Raw genomic sequence first — 16,362 nt, 5'->3', positions numbered from 1 at the left:
TCCTCTCCATCTCCCATCAGCCTGTGTGGTGACACTCAACCCGTGAAGTAGGACCTGCCTCCCACTGGGCAGAGCCCCGTTCATTTCTGGGTCCCCAGGACTTGACAGGCAGGAGAGGTGCTGGGGGGGTGGGGCATGAGGTCTGTCTGTGGGACTTTGCTCCCTCTCTGGGCCTCATTTCCCTCCTCTCTTAAAGAAGACCAAGGAGCTCTTGGAGGACTAGGGCTCCCCTGACGCACGCCAGGGTAGTTTCAATTGCTCACATGTATGTGAAGGTGGGCCTTGGGTAAGGAGGCCTGAATGCTGCCTCTGAATGCCGGTGCGGGTGAAGAATCAAGAAAGTGTCACAGACCGCCGAAGGACCATCACGATTGCCCTGAAAGAAGTCCAGCCAGAATGCTCCTTAGAGGCCATGACGGCGAAAGTCAGTCTCACGGACTTTGGACACGCTGTCAGGAGAGACCAGTTTGGTGGAGTAGAGGGCAGCGGACCACAGGAAAGCCCCTGGCAAGATGGACGGACGCGGTGACTGCAGCCATGGGCTCAGGCATTTGAGCCATTGTGAGGATGGCGCAGGGCCGGGTGGTGTGTCATGCTGATGCCGACTCGATGACACCTAACAAGAAGGAACCCAAGTTGACCTAGTGGGTGAGGAGCTGAACTGCTAACCATAAGGTCAGCTGTTCAAGACCACCAGCTGCTCTGTGGGAGAAAGGCCAGGCTTTCTACTCCCATGAGAGTGGGATTCAGAAACCCACGGGGGCATGCCCACCCTACCCTGTAGGGTCTCTCTGAGTCAGGATTGACTCGGTGGCAGTGAGGAGGAGCCGTGGAGGTGCAGTGGTTGAGGTCCTGGCTGCCAAACTAAAGGTTCAACCCCAACAGCCTCTCAGAGAGAAAGAAGTAGCCCACTGTGCCTATTAAGTCAGAGCCCCCATGGTATTGACTTTGGCTGGGTGCTTGCTGCCCCCTGCTGGCCGAGTGTCCCGTTTGCCTGGAGGCTGGACTTGGGCCACGCCAGGTGCCCATGGGTGCAAACAGGGACTGAGCCTGCCCCTCCCCAAGGCTCAGACAGATGGCAGGACTACACGGAGATCCCTGAGGGCTTCTGAAGGACCTCTTTCCCGCAGGAGGCGGGGGCCCACCTCAGAACAATTGAATCAGAGCCGGATCTGTGGTGCGGCCTGCTGGCTCTCGTGGGTGCCCCAAGGTACCAATTGAGGGTGTGTTTGGAAGAGCCCAGCAAGCACAGGATACATGCAGACCTGGCTCCCTACCGCAAAAGGCCCTTGATTGTGGCGGCGAAGTGGCATCGAGCTGGCTCCGACTCACAGCCACCCTACGTAGGACGGACGGACGGGTCTGGGGGGTCCCCTGCACACAGAGAGCAGCAGGCTGGCTCGGGGTTCGGTCTGTACACCCAGCAATGGGTGTCCACTAGTTAAGGTCGGGATGCGGGGAGGGGTCTGTGAGAAGGCCCAGAGCGGCCGTGCAGACTTGCAACCAGCATTCAGGGAGCAGCCGCCCATGGGCATCCCACAATCACCACTTCGAAATGTCCACAGTGATAATGTGTGCCCATCGTCAGCCCCGCTGCGCCACCTTGAGTGAGAGCGGTCGTCTGCGGGGAGGCCGTGGATGGGACGTGGAGGGGAGGGGGTGCTCACTCACCCTACATTGGGAAAGGAGGTGAACGGGAGAGGAGGAAGTGTGGACTACACCGTTCCCCTGTGGGAATGTCACAAAAGGAGTATGAATCGTGGCATGGAAATCCCACTTCTCCCCGAACTTTCACCCACGTCCAGGCGATGGGAAAGAAGGCCCGTGGAGAAGCCGATGCTCTGGGGCTCCGTCTAAGGCAACGTCCCTCCTCTGTCCCGCCCTCTCCCTCAGGCTGAGCCCGGGTACCGCAGCCTACAGGACGACCTCCCCTACCTGGACATGGTGATTGCAGAGACCTTGAGACTGTACCCACCCGCTTTCAGGTATGCCCGGGGCCTCCCCTGCACCCCAGGAGCCTGCAGCACAGGGTGCCACCAGCACAAAGCGTTCCACCTGCTGGGCACAAGCTGCAGGGCTGAGCCTGTCTTGGGCTTCTTTGTACCTCCCAATACTCAGCCACAGCGAGCGGGCAGTGCATGTCCAGCGTACCAGGCCTTTCCTTTGTTGGGCTTCGGCAATCAGTCGATTCTCTCCCAACTGAGGAGAATGGAAGTCCGAAATCAGGTCATCCACTCCAGAAATCCACGTCTGTCTGTCTGTCTGTCTCTTTTTCTCTTGAGCTAAGACCTTACCTTCTTTCAACATCTGTGGACCTGGCCATCCTTAAGATCCTGAGGTGTCTTGGCATAGACCATCTTGAATCGCAGAGCTTCCCAACACAGGGACCCCGAGTAACAGGATGCCTTCCTGCTCCTGGCTCTTTCTTCTTGGGGTTCTGAGACCCCTCGCTGGTCTTTTCTTGACTTGGCCAGTCTCCCGAACCCCAGTCATCTCTTCATCCTCCTGACCACAGAGGCTCTACCATCCCCTTTCCCACTCACTCACTTGTTCTCTCAGCTGATGTTTATTAAACATCTATGATGGGCCAATCACTGGGAATCAACTGGGTACAGAAGAAATAAGAGCCCCTGTCCTGTGGAGCCGATACCCCCATGGGGGGACCCTCACAGTTCTCAGCAGTCCACCCCTACCAGTCCTCTGGCTCAGACACAACTCCTACACCTGCAATGCCCCTCCTTCACCCCTTCCACTCCCGTGTCTCTGTAGCAGGGGACTTCTGGTTCTACTGTGGGGCATGTTCCAGGAGCTCCAACACCTCACCAGTGGGCAGTCACATCAACCTGTGGCAGTCACTCCACCTGTAAGATGACAGGGACATCAACCTGTGACAGTCACAGCCACCTGTAATGTGACAGTCACAGCCACCTGTAATGTGACAGACACAGCAGCCAGGTCTTCTGCTTCCTAAAGGAGGGGCCCTCCTGAGACTAGACTCTCAATCTCGGTCCCCGGGCCCTGAGATAGTGTCTGGGGTTCCGTTTCTAGGAGCAGAACGGGCACAGAGCATTCCGCCATTGTCACGGATTGAACTGAGCTTCCTCGCCCGGAAGCAGTCATCCCTGGTGCCTGTGAACATGGCTTCGCTTGACACCAGGTCTTCACAGCTGGCCCCTGTTGGGTTCTCAGGAGGTGGAATCAGAATATGGTGGCTCCTAAAGCAGTCGGAGGCAGTTCTTCCAAGAAAAGAGGAAACAAGACAGACAGAAGGAGGGTGGTGGCAGAGATGGGGTGATGCCCCCCCGCAGCCCACCAGCCACCACCAGACAGAAGTTGGGCAAGAGGCAGCTTCTCCCTCCGAACTGGTGTCTCTGATGCAGGACGGAGGCCGGTGACGCGGGATGAGCTCCTCAAATGCCCTCATCAAGGCCCTGGCATGTGGACGCTTGGGCGTGACACAGGCCCTGCCCCATCTCAGCCTGTCCCTCCTGCACTGTGCGATATCGACCAAGCCCATGTGTTCTGCTGACCCCACGTGTTGAGTGGGAACACCATGTGCTTAGGGTTGAGTTGTGTGCCCTGAGAGGATGTGCTGAATCAGCTGCAGTAACTCCAGTGTCGCACACACACCTGCTCCCAAGGCAGACCATCAGGGTCCTTAGTACCGTGCACTATCCATTTAAGTCAGAGACTTGGCGATCGACAAAACTGCGTTGTTAAAATGTCACATTTCTTAGCTCATAAGAACACTAACAACTCCCAGAAATACAAGCAAGCCCCTTCAGACACCTGACCGTTGGTGAAGTCCTCAACACGTGAGGTGGGGGAGATTTGGCCTTTTCAATAAACGGTCTGAAAACACTGGATCTTCCCCAGCAGAAGACTGAAACAGGGCCCATCCTTCACTCCTTGTATCAGAAAAACCTAACTAAACCGCACAACCACAAAGACCATCAACAACAACAGGGAAAACCTATGAGCCCTAATTCGAGGTATAAAGACGCTACTGAGCATAATCAAACCTATCCTCACTCTAGAAGGCAAAATAGAGGATTTGGACCTTCTAGAAATACAACATCGGTGTACATCGAAAGACTTCATCAAAAGAGTTACGAGAACTCACAGACTCGGGGGGGAAATATTGAGCAATTATATATCATCAGATAATGGGCAAATTTCAAAAATCTATAGAAAACAGCATGGAACCCTCCCTGGTGGCGTAATGGTTTCTTGTTGGGCTTCAATCCATGAAGTCAGCAGTTTGAAACCATCAACCTCTCCGCAGGAGAAAGATGCGGCTTTCTACTCCCGTTACCAGTTACGGCCTCCGAAACTCTCAGGGAGTCCTACACTGTCTACAGCATGACGATGAGTCGTCTTCTGCTGGATGGTGTGAGTGAGTGGTGAGTAAGAGAAAACTACGACACCTTAATAAGGAAAATACAAACAACTCAGTTTTTAAAATGGGCACAAGACACGGATAGACATCCAGGTAGCCAACGATCATATGAAGAAATGTTCACATTCATTAGCCATAAGAGAAACACATATTAAAACAACAAGATACTACCTCACACCAACACTCTCAGCAATGTTTTAAAAAGCAACGACAATAGCAAAGTTTTAAAGAACACCACCAACAGGAAGTACTAACTGTGGGCAAGGAAGTGGAAAGACTAGGAGGATTGTACAACCGCTACGGAAACCAGTCTGGAGCGCCCTTCAACAAATGTAAACACAGTATCTTATGATCCGGGAACTCTCTACTTGGGATATACCCTAAAGCACAAAAACAAAACACAGACAGACATATGCACACCCATGTTTATTGCAGTTCATTTCTCTAAGAGCAGAAAGATGGAGACAATCAAAAACTTTAATGCAGTGCTTCTCAACCTTCCTCATGCCGCCACCCTTTCATAGTGTCTCATATGGTGGTGACCCCCCAACTGTCACATTATTTTCATTGCTATTTCGTAACTATAATTTTGCTACTGTTATTAATCTGGCGACCCCTGCGAAAGGGTCACTTGACCCCTACCCAAATGGGTCACGACCCACAGGTTGAGAACCACTGTGCTAATGGATAAACAAACAGGTACAGGTACATTCAACCTTTAAAAACAAAGACAACTCCGTCAAACACCTTAAGACATGGACACAATTAGAGAACATGATGTTTAGCAAATTTAGTCAGTCTTCTAAAGATAAATACTTCATGACACCATTATTATAAAGGAAAAGAGAGAAAGGTGGTTTTCAACCAAAAGATAACGCTTTACTAACTTCGCCGAGGCCGGGGTCAGGAGGGAGTGGGGCAGAAGGAAGGGACAGGAAGCCGTGGGAGGAAAAGAACGTTTTAAAAGAGCCACACGGGCAGCAGGATGAATGGGATGCTGCCATTGGTTTAGTTTGAGGAGAGGGGAATATGTTTTTCTTTGTAAATATTATATTCCACACACAAAAGGGAAAAATAAATATACGTATATAAATAAATACAGGTGTTTCTCTGTTGCTTTGTTTCTAAGAGAGAGAGGTCCCCCAGCCCGTAAGTCCCTGCAGACTCCTTGCCCTCCCATCTGACCGTTGGTCTGAGCGGCTATTCAAGGAGGACAAGTGAAACTGGGACCGGACTTGGATTCTTCTGTGCCGGACAAGTTCGTTTCAAACAAACAAAACAGTAACCAGGAAAGTGCTTTCTAAAATCGATCCATGCGGAGTGACAGCAATACTAGCAACTACGCAGAGCCGCTAAAAGTTTCTTCTCCTTCTCCTTTCTTTAGAAAAAATTATAAAGAGATATAATTATATATTTAATTATACTGAAATATCCTATCATTCACACACATCGTTCAGTCACACCCAGCAGAATGGTACACTTGCCACCACAATCAGTTTCCAAACATTCTTTTTCTACTTGGACCCGTTGACATCTTCTCCCTTTCGCTCCATCTCCACCACCATCTCCCCGCAAAACCCTTATTCTACTCACTGTCTCTATAGGGCATCAATCCTGGGTTTCAAACATCAAAACACGGAAAAACATTTAACGCATCTTCTCGAAGGTGACCTCCAGGGATGATACCTCCTTTTCCTCTCACTGCTCCTTCATCCCCCCAAAAGTGATTGGCACAGATTCACAAATACTCGGCACTGCAGTGTTGTAGCCACGACACCAGAGAATTCCACAAATCCAACGAGTCTTGAGACTCCGAGAACGATAGCCCATGCTGGCGGTGCCTGCAGACAGAACCACGACCCAAAGTGTCCATCCACAGGTCCTCATGACAGCCGACAGGGGCGCATCCAAAACACCCATGCTCGCTGTCAACCCCACAGGACATGGCATAACTGGCTCCTGAAGGTTTCCGAGGCCGTAGCTCTTCATGGGAATAGAGAGCCGCAGAGGGGTTGCTGGTTTCGAACTGCTGACCTTGGGGTTAGTAGTGGTTACCAACAGGTGACCACTATGCCACCAGGGTTCCTCCACGGGGATACACTTGCAGTGGTTCTCAACCTTCCTCATGCCATGGCCCTTTCCTACAGTTCCTCATGTGGTGGACCCCCCCAACCGTAACATTATTTCCTTTGAAGTTGCTACTTCATAACTAATTTTGCTACTGTTATGAATCAGGAAACTCCCATGAAAGGGTCGTTCAACCCCCAAAGGGGTTGTGGCTCACAGGTTGAGAACCGCTGTTCTAAAGAGTAAAGCAACACAGAGATTGAGCCATGTGGTCAACGAGTACATGTAAGCTCGAACTTACAGGAACTGCTTTTGTGAGCTAACTGCAGGAATCAGTCCATTAAAAACGGTGACTGTCGCTGCAACACAGCATGGACATTGTGTAGCTCATCGTTTCAGTGTCACCCAGTCCGCATCGCCACCCCCACCCCCAGCAACACCACCACGTGGAAGTCCCAAGCCCTATGAAGGCCGCCCTGGCTGGAAACCGGGTGTTCCTTTGCTGCTGTGTTCATGAGGTCATGCTGGAGGAGGCTTGCTCTAAACCTCAGAAGGTCTTTCTGCGTGGTGCCTCAGAAAGGGGGCCCACAGGTGGCGCAGCGGTGAAGCGCTTGGCTGTGTAACGGAAGGTTGGCAGGTCGAACCCACCTAGCACGTTCGAGAGTGGTCGCCCTGGTGATCTTCTCCCAGCGCCTAAGAACAGTCAACAGGAGACACACACAGGAGACAAGGTGCCCCCTGAGGACGCCGGGCTGCCGGGGCTGCCAGACTTGCATCGACGTGATGGCAGTGATGGAGTTGTTTGAGCTGAAAATTAAAGGAGAAAGTAATTTAAACAACAGTAAGTGTCAAGTTACATAAACTAACGAACAACAAAAATATAAAACAATCTTGTCTGCAGCCTGTGAGACAAGTACCCCCTGCTCTTGAAAGGCACCTGGAGACGACTCCTCTGTGGCCCCCACGCGGGCTCTGGCAGCAGCCACTGGACGGGGCATGCAGCAGGCTGACGTGGAGTGCGGATTTCACCTGAGGGGCGAAGGCCACCTGCAGGTCCCCTTTGATCTTGTGGCAGCCTCTCTGAGAGGCCCTCCGTAGCCCGGTCAGCTGCTGTCTCTCAGCAGCACTGAGCAGGGCAGGTGGGCCGTGTCACCAGCCGGCCTGGACACAGATGGGGCTGTCAGCGGGCTGTTCATCCGTCCCACTGTGCTGTGGTCACCTGCGTCTGTTTCCACCCTGCTTCACTTTCCTCTTCATCTACGTATTTTGCACTTATTAAAATTATTTTATTCTTTAGATTACTTGCTTTTAAAAAATGTTCTTCTTTCCATTTTAATTCATTTAATATATTTTAATTTCACTAATTTAATTTGTTACCTGAAGATGATTTGCCTTTAAGATTATTCTAATTATTTTGTTTTTATTATACTTTCATTTTATTACTTTTGTTTTATACTTATGTCAGCTTAATTACTTTTAAATACTTTATATTCTTATTTATTTTGTTTTTATACATTTCATTTATTTTATTTAAAAGCTACTTATTCAAATTATTTTATTTTATTACTTACTAAATGTTTTAAATCTTACTTATTTTAATTTCTACTTCACTTTATTTTAATGCTTTTGCTCATTTAAGCTTACTTATTCTATTATTTACTTTTACTTAATTCATTTTTAATTTGTGTATTTATTTTATTAGTGTAACTATTTTTACTTTATTGGGTTAATTTACTGTATTTTTATTTATTTAGTCTAATTTTCATGTACTTTTCATATTCAATTATGTTTCTTTTATTATGTTTATTTCATTTTTATTTAATGTAATTATTTCTTTTACTTAACTTCACTTTTGTTTGTTTTATTTATCTGATATAATTTTTATCTTAAATTTATTTTTTCTAAGTATTTTATTTCTAATAACATTTTCTTTTATAAAATTTTAATTATTATTTAAAATTATTTTATCTTATATTTTTTTATTTTGTTAATTTATTTAACTTTGTTTACTTGTATTTAAAATTATTTTCTCATTTACTTTAATTTTCAACTCAATTCACTGCCATCAAGTCAATTCCAACTCATAATGACCCTATAGGGCAGGGTAAAACTGCCCCTGTTTCTGTGATTCTAACTCTAACTCATACAATTCTCCTGTGGAGCGGCTAGTGGTTTCAAACTGCTGACCTTATGGTTACAGCCCAATGTGTAACCACTGCACCACGTTAATCTTAGATCTTAATTTATTTGATTATCTTAATGTTATTTTTAATTATTTATCTTAATTTAAATAGTTTTTTGTTTTACTAATTTTAATCTAATTGATTTAACTATTTTAGTTACAGTATTTTAAATTATTTTACTATTTATTTGGATTAGTTATTTTATTTCAACCCTTAATGCTTCATCTTTATTTTAAACTTTAAAATTATTTTCTTTTATAATTTAATTTGATGTTGTCTTATTTTGATCTACATTAACTTTTTATTTTATATTTAATTTGTTTTAAATTCTATTTTATATTATATTATTTCATTCTTTTATTTCAGTTTCATTACTTTTAAATGTATGCATTTTATCTATGATTTTAAAACATTCTTGTATTAGTGCAGACGTTATTTGACTCCGTGTTATCATGAAAAGCATGCTGACTTGCCTCACGATGGCGCTGTCCAGAGAAAGCCGGAACAGTGCTCCTTTGAGGGTTCTGCTTTCAGCGCAGCTGACTGGGTGGGCTCTGGTCTCCCCGGGCACCACCATGCTGATGCGGGAGATCAAAGGGCAAGGCCTTCTGCTGCCTGCCTGCAGCTGCACCCATTTATCGCATCCCCGCCCTCCTGACTCCCCCATCTCATCCTGACTGGAAGGACAGAGATGGGCGCTGCCAGGCCCCAGGACGCACGTGCGTCGTCACAGCGTCTCCTCTATGAGATGAGAATTGAGCCCTGGAAGTACATGGGTGATTTTAAAGGAGTAGTTGATGACAGACCCACTGATGGGTATTTTTTTTAAGTTATTTTATTGGGGGTTCATACAATTCTTATCACAATCCATACATACATCATTGTGTCAAGCACATTTGTACAGTTGCTGCCATCATCATTCTCAAAGCATTTGCTTTCTACTTGAGCCCTTAATAACAGCTCCTCATTTTCCCCCTACCACCCTGCTCCCCCTCCCTCTTGAACCCTTGAGAATTTATAAATTATTATTTTGTCATATCTTACACCACTGTCCGACATCTCCCTTTACCCACTTTGCCACTGTCCATCCCCCAGGGAGGAGGTTATATGTAGATCCTTGTAATCGGTTCCCCCTTTCTACCCTATCCTCCCTCCACCCTCCCAGTATCGCCACTCTCACCACTGGTCCTGAGGAGTTCATCTGTCCTGGATTCCCTGTGTTTCCAGTTCCTATCTGTACCAATGTACATCCTCTGGTGTGGCCAGATTTGTCCGGTAGAACTGGGATCCTGATAGTGGAGGGAGGAAGCATTTAAGAACTAGAAGAAAGTTGTATGTTTCATTGTTACTACCCTGCATCCTGACTGGCTCGTCTCCTCCCCACGACCCTTCTGTAAGGGGATGTCCACTTGCCCACAGATGGGCTTTGGGTCTCCACGTTGCACTCCGTCCCCCCCACCCCCCAGTCACACTGATATGATTTTTTGCTGATGAGTATTTTTAAAAGCAACCCAGAAGCAGTGAGGTTGAATCCTGGGGGCAAAGTAGACCACAGTCACGGTTAGCTAATAGCCACGCCTTTCTTCCAGACCCCTCTGGTTGGCTCAAGCCATCAGGAGTGGAACACCTAACCACTTGTGACCCCCACGGACAGCACAGCCCTGAGGGGTCCACAGAAATGTGACCCTTGGCCCCACCCCCTCCCCCAGTCCTGAACTGCATTCTTCACGCGCTGCCTCCGGCAGGTTCACTCGGAAGGCAGCGAAGGACTGCGAGCTCCTGGGCCAGCCCATCCCCGCTGGAGCAGTGCTAGAGATTGCCGTGGGAGCCCTGCACCATGACCCCGAGCACTGGCCAAGTCCTGAGGTCTTTGATCCTGAGAGGTAAGCCACCCTCCATGGGCCCTGGGAGCAGAGGCTGGCAGCAGGGGTGTGATGATGGATGGGGCCAAGCCACCATCGAGACCAGGAAGTGCCACCCGATGCAGGGTCTCGTTTGAAATCGGGTTCTCTGCGACACACACCTTAGTACCAACACTCCCGAGCCTACTGCCAAGGGGATGCGTCTAACGCATAGCAGCCCCGTGGGACACAGCAGAACTCCTGAGACCGTGACTCATTACAGGAACACACTGCCTGCCTTTCTCCCACAGAGCGGCGAGAGGATTCCAACTACCTACGTCTCAGTCAGCCCAGTCAGCCCACTCCCTCACCTGTTCCACCTACTGCCAGGTGGAACTGGCAGTTCCACTCAATTCCCAGCGGCCCTGTAGGGGGTTTCTGACAGTTAGTCCTTCTAGGCATCGACAGCCGCACCTTTTTTCCACCAAGGGAGCGGCTGGGGGTTTGAGCTGTTGGCTTTGCCGCAGCAGCCCAGCGCCTCAACCTCAGCACCACCAGGGCTCCAAAATGTCCAGAAACCACGCGATGCAAAGGACATCACCGCCCCACTTTAAACACCTCCACCCACCCAGCCAGCGGGTCACTGCTGGCCACCTCAAATGCTTGTACCTGTCCACCAGGTTGGCCTGTCCACCAGGCATGTCGTAGAAGGGAGCAGGCCAGTGTCTTTCTCAAAGGGTGGCCAGTCTTCAAGAACAAGGATTGTCATTGCTCGGTCCGGTGGCTCAGAGCTGGGCAGTGAAACAACTCCTGGGGTTTCTGAGGCCATTCATCTTGGGGGGGCAGGGCACCACGTCGCTCTCCTTCCGCACTGCTGGTGGGTCCACACCAGCAGCCCCTCATTCAGCCAGCAGTCATGTGCTTCACCATGGCACCACAAGGGGGTTGTCCTTTCTAGAATTTTTTTTCCCCCAAAACCATTTTATTGGGAGCTAATACAGATAGCTTATCATTCCCCAGTTCGATCGCATCGGGCAGTGTTGCACAATTGCTACCACAATCCATTTGAGAACCTTTTCCTTCTTGAACTCCTTGACATTGGCTCCCTTCTACCCCACCCCCCCCCACCCCCACCACTGTACCAACCCATCCCCACCCCGAGAAACCCTATAGGTTCATCAATCCTGGGTTTCATATACTGAAAAACGGGGAAAAACCATGCCGTATATACTCGTGTATAAGCCGAGTTTTTTCAGCACATTTTTAATGCAGTTTTTGTGGTAAAATTAGGTGCCTCGGCTGATATTTGGGGGTTTATACTGGAGTATATACAGTATAACAAAAATCTTAAGAGGGCCACCCCCAATGACAAATACAACTGAGATAAACTCCAATATGAATATATGAAGAAAAACCCATAAAATGTTGAAAACAGATCAGGCCCACATGCATCAGGGGCTCTAGAACAATCAGTATCAACCTTCTCCACCCTTGAACGGGAACCAGGGAGGTTTAACCCTGCTGAGATGGGAACGCTGGACCACCCTCTTGCCCGCACCCTCACTCACGTGGGCACTGCATTTCTGATTTGACACCCCCATCCCCACCCTGAGGCTCCCTGGCTTGGTAGTCTGGTGGGCGCTGGACCTGCTGGCCCGAGGCATCCACCTGTAGCTGCTCCAGCTTTTCAGAAGGCTGCCTGACTGTGCTGGGTCCCAGAAATCCATGGCCAATGGGAGACATGATTCACCCAGTGCCCACCACCACCACTACCCGGGCAGCTGCGGGGGCTCCAGGACACATGGAGGCTGCCCACCTGAGGCCACACGATGGTGCCCGCTTTGCAAACAGAAGTGGGCTTGTATACCCTGGGAAGGGCTTCCCCGGGGCCCCCCAGGCCCACAAAGTCCAGCATGGGAAACAATGGGTGTCTGAGAGCTTCGGTGGAACGGAGCGGAGTCGGTTCTGCTGCCACCTGCTCTCCCTGGATGCAGCCACCTAACCTGTGCCCAAGAACCCGAGCCGGGGCTAGGGCGTGGGGCAGTGGGAGGAGCTGCCCTGGGGACCCTCGGCCCACCGGCGAGGGTCTGTGCCACGACCAGAGGACCTGAGTATGATGGGAGAGACGGGTCAGACTGGTCTGCAGTGTGGCCCCGTGACAGTGGCCAGGCAGGAGGCGGCAGAATGGCCACCAGGCAGCGGAAGGGCTTCCATTAGGAAGGGATGTCTGTCACCTCTGGGGTAGGCCTGGGTGGGGGCCAACTGTGGGGCCCAGCTAAGGCCAGGAGGGCAAGCTCTGGGGTTCAGACTGTGTAGAGCAAGAGGGTGCAGTGGGCACCAAGGTCTTGACCACCCCAGGGCCTACAGGCTTCATACAACGCTCGGCGGTGGCTGGCTGCACAGGGGAGCCAGTGGATGGGGGCGGGGCGGGCATGGCAGGGACTGCACCCATCTGGTCGCTGGCCAACCCGTGACCCCACCCATAGGTTCTTGGCAGAGGCGCAGCGGCAGCGGCGGCCCTTCACCTACCTGCCCTTTGGGGCGGGCCCACGGAGCTGCCTCGGGGTGCACCTGGGGCTGTTGGAGGTCAAGCTGGCTCTGCTGTCGGTGCTGCGTGCCTTCCGCTTCCAGGCCTGTGCCCAGACCCAGGTGAGGCTGCCCCTGATCCTCTGCACTACCCCACCCACCCCCACCCCCCGAGTGGGATCAGGTGTTTCCTCATCTGGAAAAGGGTGTGGGCGCAGAGGGTGGGAGCAGCAGCCAGGTGAGGGCAACAGTCCTTGAGGGTGCCCAAAGGTGCAAGGGTTCCCTCTCTGGGGCTAGGCCAAGTCAGCCAAGAGGGGCATGGCATCTCTCCAGCCCCGCCCTCTGGACATTCCCACTCACCACCAGTCCCCAACGGCCACCATGTGCCCCTAAGGCTGTCACCCAAACTGACTTCCCGTAATGATCCCTGGTGGTGCAGCGGGTTAGGCACTGGGCTCCCAACCACAAGGTCAGCAGTTTGAAACCACCAGCCACTCCGATGAAGCTTTCCACGCCTGTAAAGTTACCAGCTGTGAAAACCACAAGGGGCGGGGCGGTCCTACTCTGCCCTGTAGGGTCTGAATTCCCACCTCAGTGTCCACACTCAGAAACTCAGGTGCCATTCCACTGTCTGACCACTGCTCCCCGTGAAGCTCATACCATCACCCCAGGTCCTCACACCTTCCTCCAGGGAGCCCCCCTTGACCAGATGACCCTCTGCCAGCAGTTGGAGCAGCACAGGCCCTTCTGCGTGGTCTGCACAGCACAGCCTCTGTGAGCCCTGTGGGGCTGCTCAAAACTTACTTTCATTTTAAGTACTGACATATGAACATGCATTAATAATGAAGGGAAACCACCCACAGCAACCCCTGTGGACCCTCAGAAATGGGTACATGACAGGGGCCCCACAGCACCTGTCCAGGGACAGGCCAGCCCCCCAGTGAAACGCAGAGGAAGAGGCTGGCAGGTTGGGCTCAGCTTCCCCCCACATACACCAGGCTGGCATCTCTGGACCACCATGTCACCAGCAGGTGCTCGATGCTGTGGGACAGGAGGGACAAAACTGCTCCACTGACTCTGTGGGAGGCGAGGTCCCACGTAAGGGGGTGTGGTGGCCCCTGGCAGTGTCCACAGACCCTGCCCGAGTGCCTCCCACTGGCAGCCACCTTTGAACCCACCACAGTTGCTTGCCTCTACTTCAGGTTCCACTGCAGCTGGAATCCAAGTCCGCCCTAGCTCCCAGACATGGAGTCCACATCAAGATTGTGACCCGCTGACCCCCTTGGAGACTGTCCCGCACCCCCATCCCTGAGCGTGATAGCAGGACCCAGATGGGAGCCTGCAGGAACGAGGGTGTCGGCAGAGCCTTCTTCAGCTGAATAAATGTCTGTTTTTGCACTTGGCATTGACCTCGTCAACTGTGTTTGAGTCATTGGGTCCCTGCCCCATGAGCAGAGCACCCACATGGCCTGGGTACCCCCAAGTGCAATGCCAGAGATGATGCCAAAGTGCTGTGAGGCCTCGCTGGCCTATTCACAGTGTCAGTGCCAGCAGGCGGTGCGGGCTTAGCTCACTGGATTCACAGGCCTGTGCCTTCGGGGCAGTAGATGTGTTTGCTGCAGGGGTGTCTCAGCCTCTGCTGCTTGGCCTTCCCCACTGTAGTCCTCCTCCGACACCCCTAACCCACCCACCCCCAGCCCATGAGGTATGCAGTGCACACACCAAGAGCACCCATACACCCACACTCCATATTTGCAAGCATTAGCACACACACAAGTATGTATGGCCAGACCCAGAAACTGAGTTTCATGGAGGGAGACACAGCTCCCCAACATCTCTGTCCCCGACTACACACATCCGGTCCCCAGCATGTACTCAGGCACAGTAGGTGCTCAGTAAACAGACACTAGTGGAGCCTGGTCTTGGACTCTCAGGGGAGTCTTTATTTCCAGCTCTTTGGGACATTTGCAGCAGCAGGATTACAATCTCCTGAGGCCACAGCACCCACTCGGGCTGCACTGGGTGCCCAGGGTGCAATGGAGATGTTGGGTGCACACTCAAACCCAGTGAGGATCCTCAGGGCCACCTCTCATGCCCCAGGACAAAGGAGCCCCCCCCCCCCAAGGTAGGAGGACACCACACAGTTCAGACAAGGCCATGCAGGCCAGAGCACAGCTGAGTGAGCCTAGGCAGTAGGCAGCCAGGCTGCACCCTCCCCACCCTCACCCAGTGCTCTCAGGGTCAGGCGTCTCCTCCAAAAAGCAAAACCAGCACAAGGAGGCCCAAGATCATGGCACAGACAGAAAAATCCTAAAATTTAAAACAAATCCATAAAACCCTTTCTAGGAATCTCTACCTGGTGCCAATAAGCAGCAAAGTCAACAAAGAGTAAAACAAAATCTAAAACACTCTTAAAAAGTAAAGTCAGGCTCCCCACTCCCCCCACGGCCTGCCAGCTGGGCTGCCCCAAAGCCCAGGACATACGGCGGCCTTAACAGCAAACGCCAGGCTCCTCAGAGATTAAGATGCTGCTTCAGGGAAGTCAACACGGAACCGACAGTTCATATTAAAAGCTTTCTGCTCATAAAAAAATTGAAAGTAAAAAGAGTCCCCACCCCCGGCCCCTAGTGTTGGGGAGATGAGCTCAGCGGCTGAGCCATCACCAGAGAGCCACGCGAGGCGAGCTCCCGATGGTGGCGGTGGCGGTGGCGGCGGCGGCAGCGGCAGCCACCGCGGAGATGGTTGCGGCAGAGACCGGGGGCAGCCTGGCGCTCGTGGTGTACTGGATGAGGTACTCGGGGTAGATCTGGTGCTTCTCGAAGACCACAAAGATGGACGGGTCAGACATGCTGTTGACGCAGCTGTCATAGAAGGCGGCGCTCTGGCGCTCCTTGGCCGGCGGGCGCACATAGGTGGAGCAGCCGCGGACAAACTCGCCGACCAGCACGCGGGCCAAGAACATCATGTGGGATTGCGCACGGACTTCGCTGTAGTGGTGGGAGTACGCCGCATCACGGGCAAAGTAGCTCCCTGCAAGAACACGGGCCAGGCAGGGCTCAGGCCAGGGCTGGGGGAGGAGGGGGGGTGTCACCCCACCAGGCTGTCTCTTCCCCTCCTCTCACCCTGCACTTCCCTTTTTAAAAACTAGACATCGATGGTGGTGGGGATGAGGTGTGTGTGGAGGTGTGCGTGAACCAGCAGTGGACCTGTCACACCAGACCTACAAGCACGCTGTCCAGCCGGCTGCCTGTTTCCTGCGCTGTGACAGGGCCATGGGCCAACCTCATAGGGCGTGAAAAGTGAAAACCAGTTGCTGCAGCATCCACCCCAGCTCAGGGCAACCCTC

The 16,362-nt window shown here is 51.7% G+C and overlaps 2 protein-coding genes across 2 annotated transcripts in view; one reads left to right on the top strand and one right to left on the bottom strand.

Annotated features, from left to right (window-relative positions):
- TBXAS1 (thromboxane A synthase 1) overlaps positions 1-14,421 on the top strand; it is a 146,482-nt gene extending 132,061 nt beyond the window's left edge. The window contains exons 10-13 of the mRNA XM_013007564.2: positions 1,894-1,985; positions 10,395-10,532; positions 12,977-13,139; positions 14,219-14,421. Of these exons, the coding sequence (XP_012863018.1) occupies positions 1,894-1,985; positions 10,395-10,532; positions 12,977-13,139; positions 14,219-14,293 (468 nt within the window). The 3' untranslated portion in view covers positions 14,294-14,421. The remainder of the gene's footprint in view (positions 1-1,893; positions 1,986-10,394; positions 10,533-12,976; positions 13,140-14,218) is intronic.
- Positions 14,422-14,938: 517 nt separating this feature from the next.
- The window catches only part of PARP12 (poly(ADP-ribose) polymerase family member 12), a 21,577-nt gene continuing 20,153 nt past the window's right edge, over positions 14,939-16,362 (bottom strand). Inside the window, exon 11 of the mRNA XM_004714035.2 lies at positions 14,939-16,046. Coding sequence (XP_004714092.2) covers positions 15,676-16,046 — 371 coding nt within the window. The 3' untranslated portion in view covers positions 14,939-15,675. The remainder of the gene's footprint in view (positions 16,047-16,362) is intronic.

Source organism: Echinops telfairi, unplaced genomic scaffold, assembly GCF_000313985.2.
Source record: "Echinops telfairi isolate 266 unplaced genomic scaffold, ASM31398v2 ScPeMD7_23;HRSCAF=83, whole genome shotgun sequence".
NCBI classification, from domain to species: Eukaryota; Metazoa; Chordata; class Mammalia; order Afrosoricida; family Tenrecidae; genus Echinops; species Echinops telfairi.
Note: the sequence above shows the minus strand (reverse complement) of the source record. Positions and strands in the feature narration are given on the sequence as shown.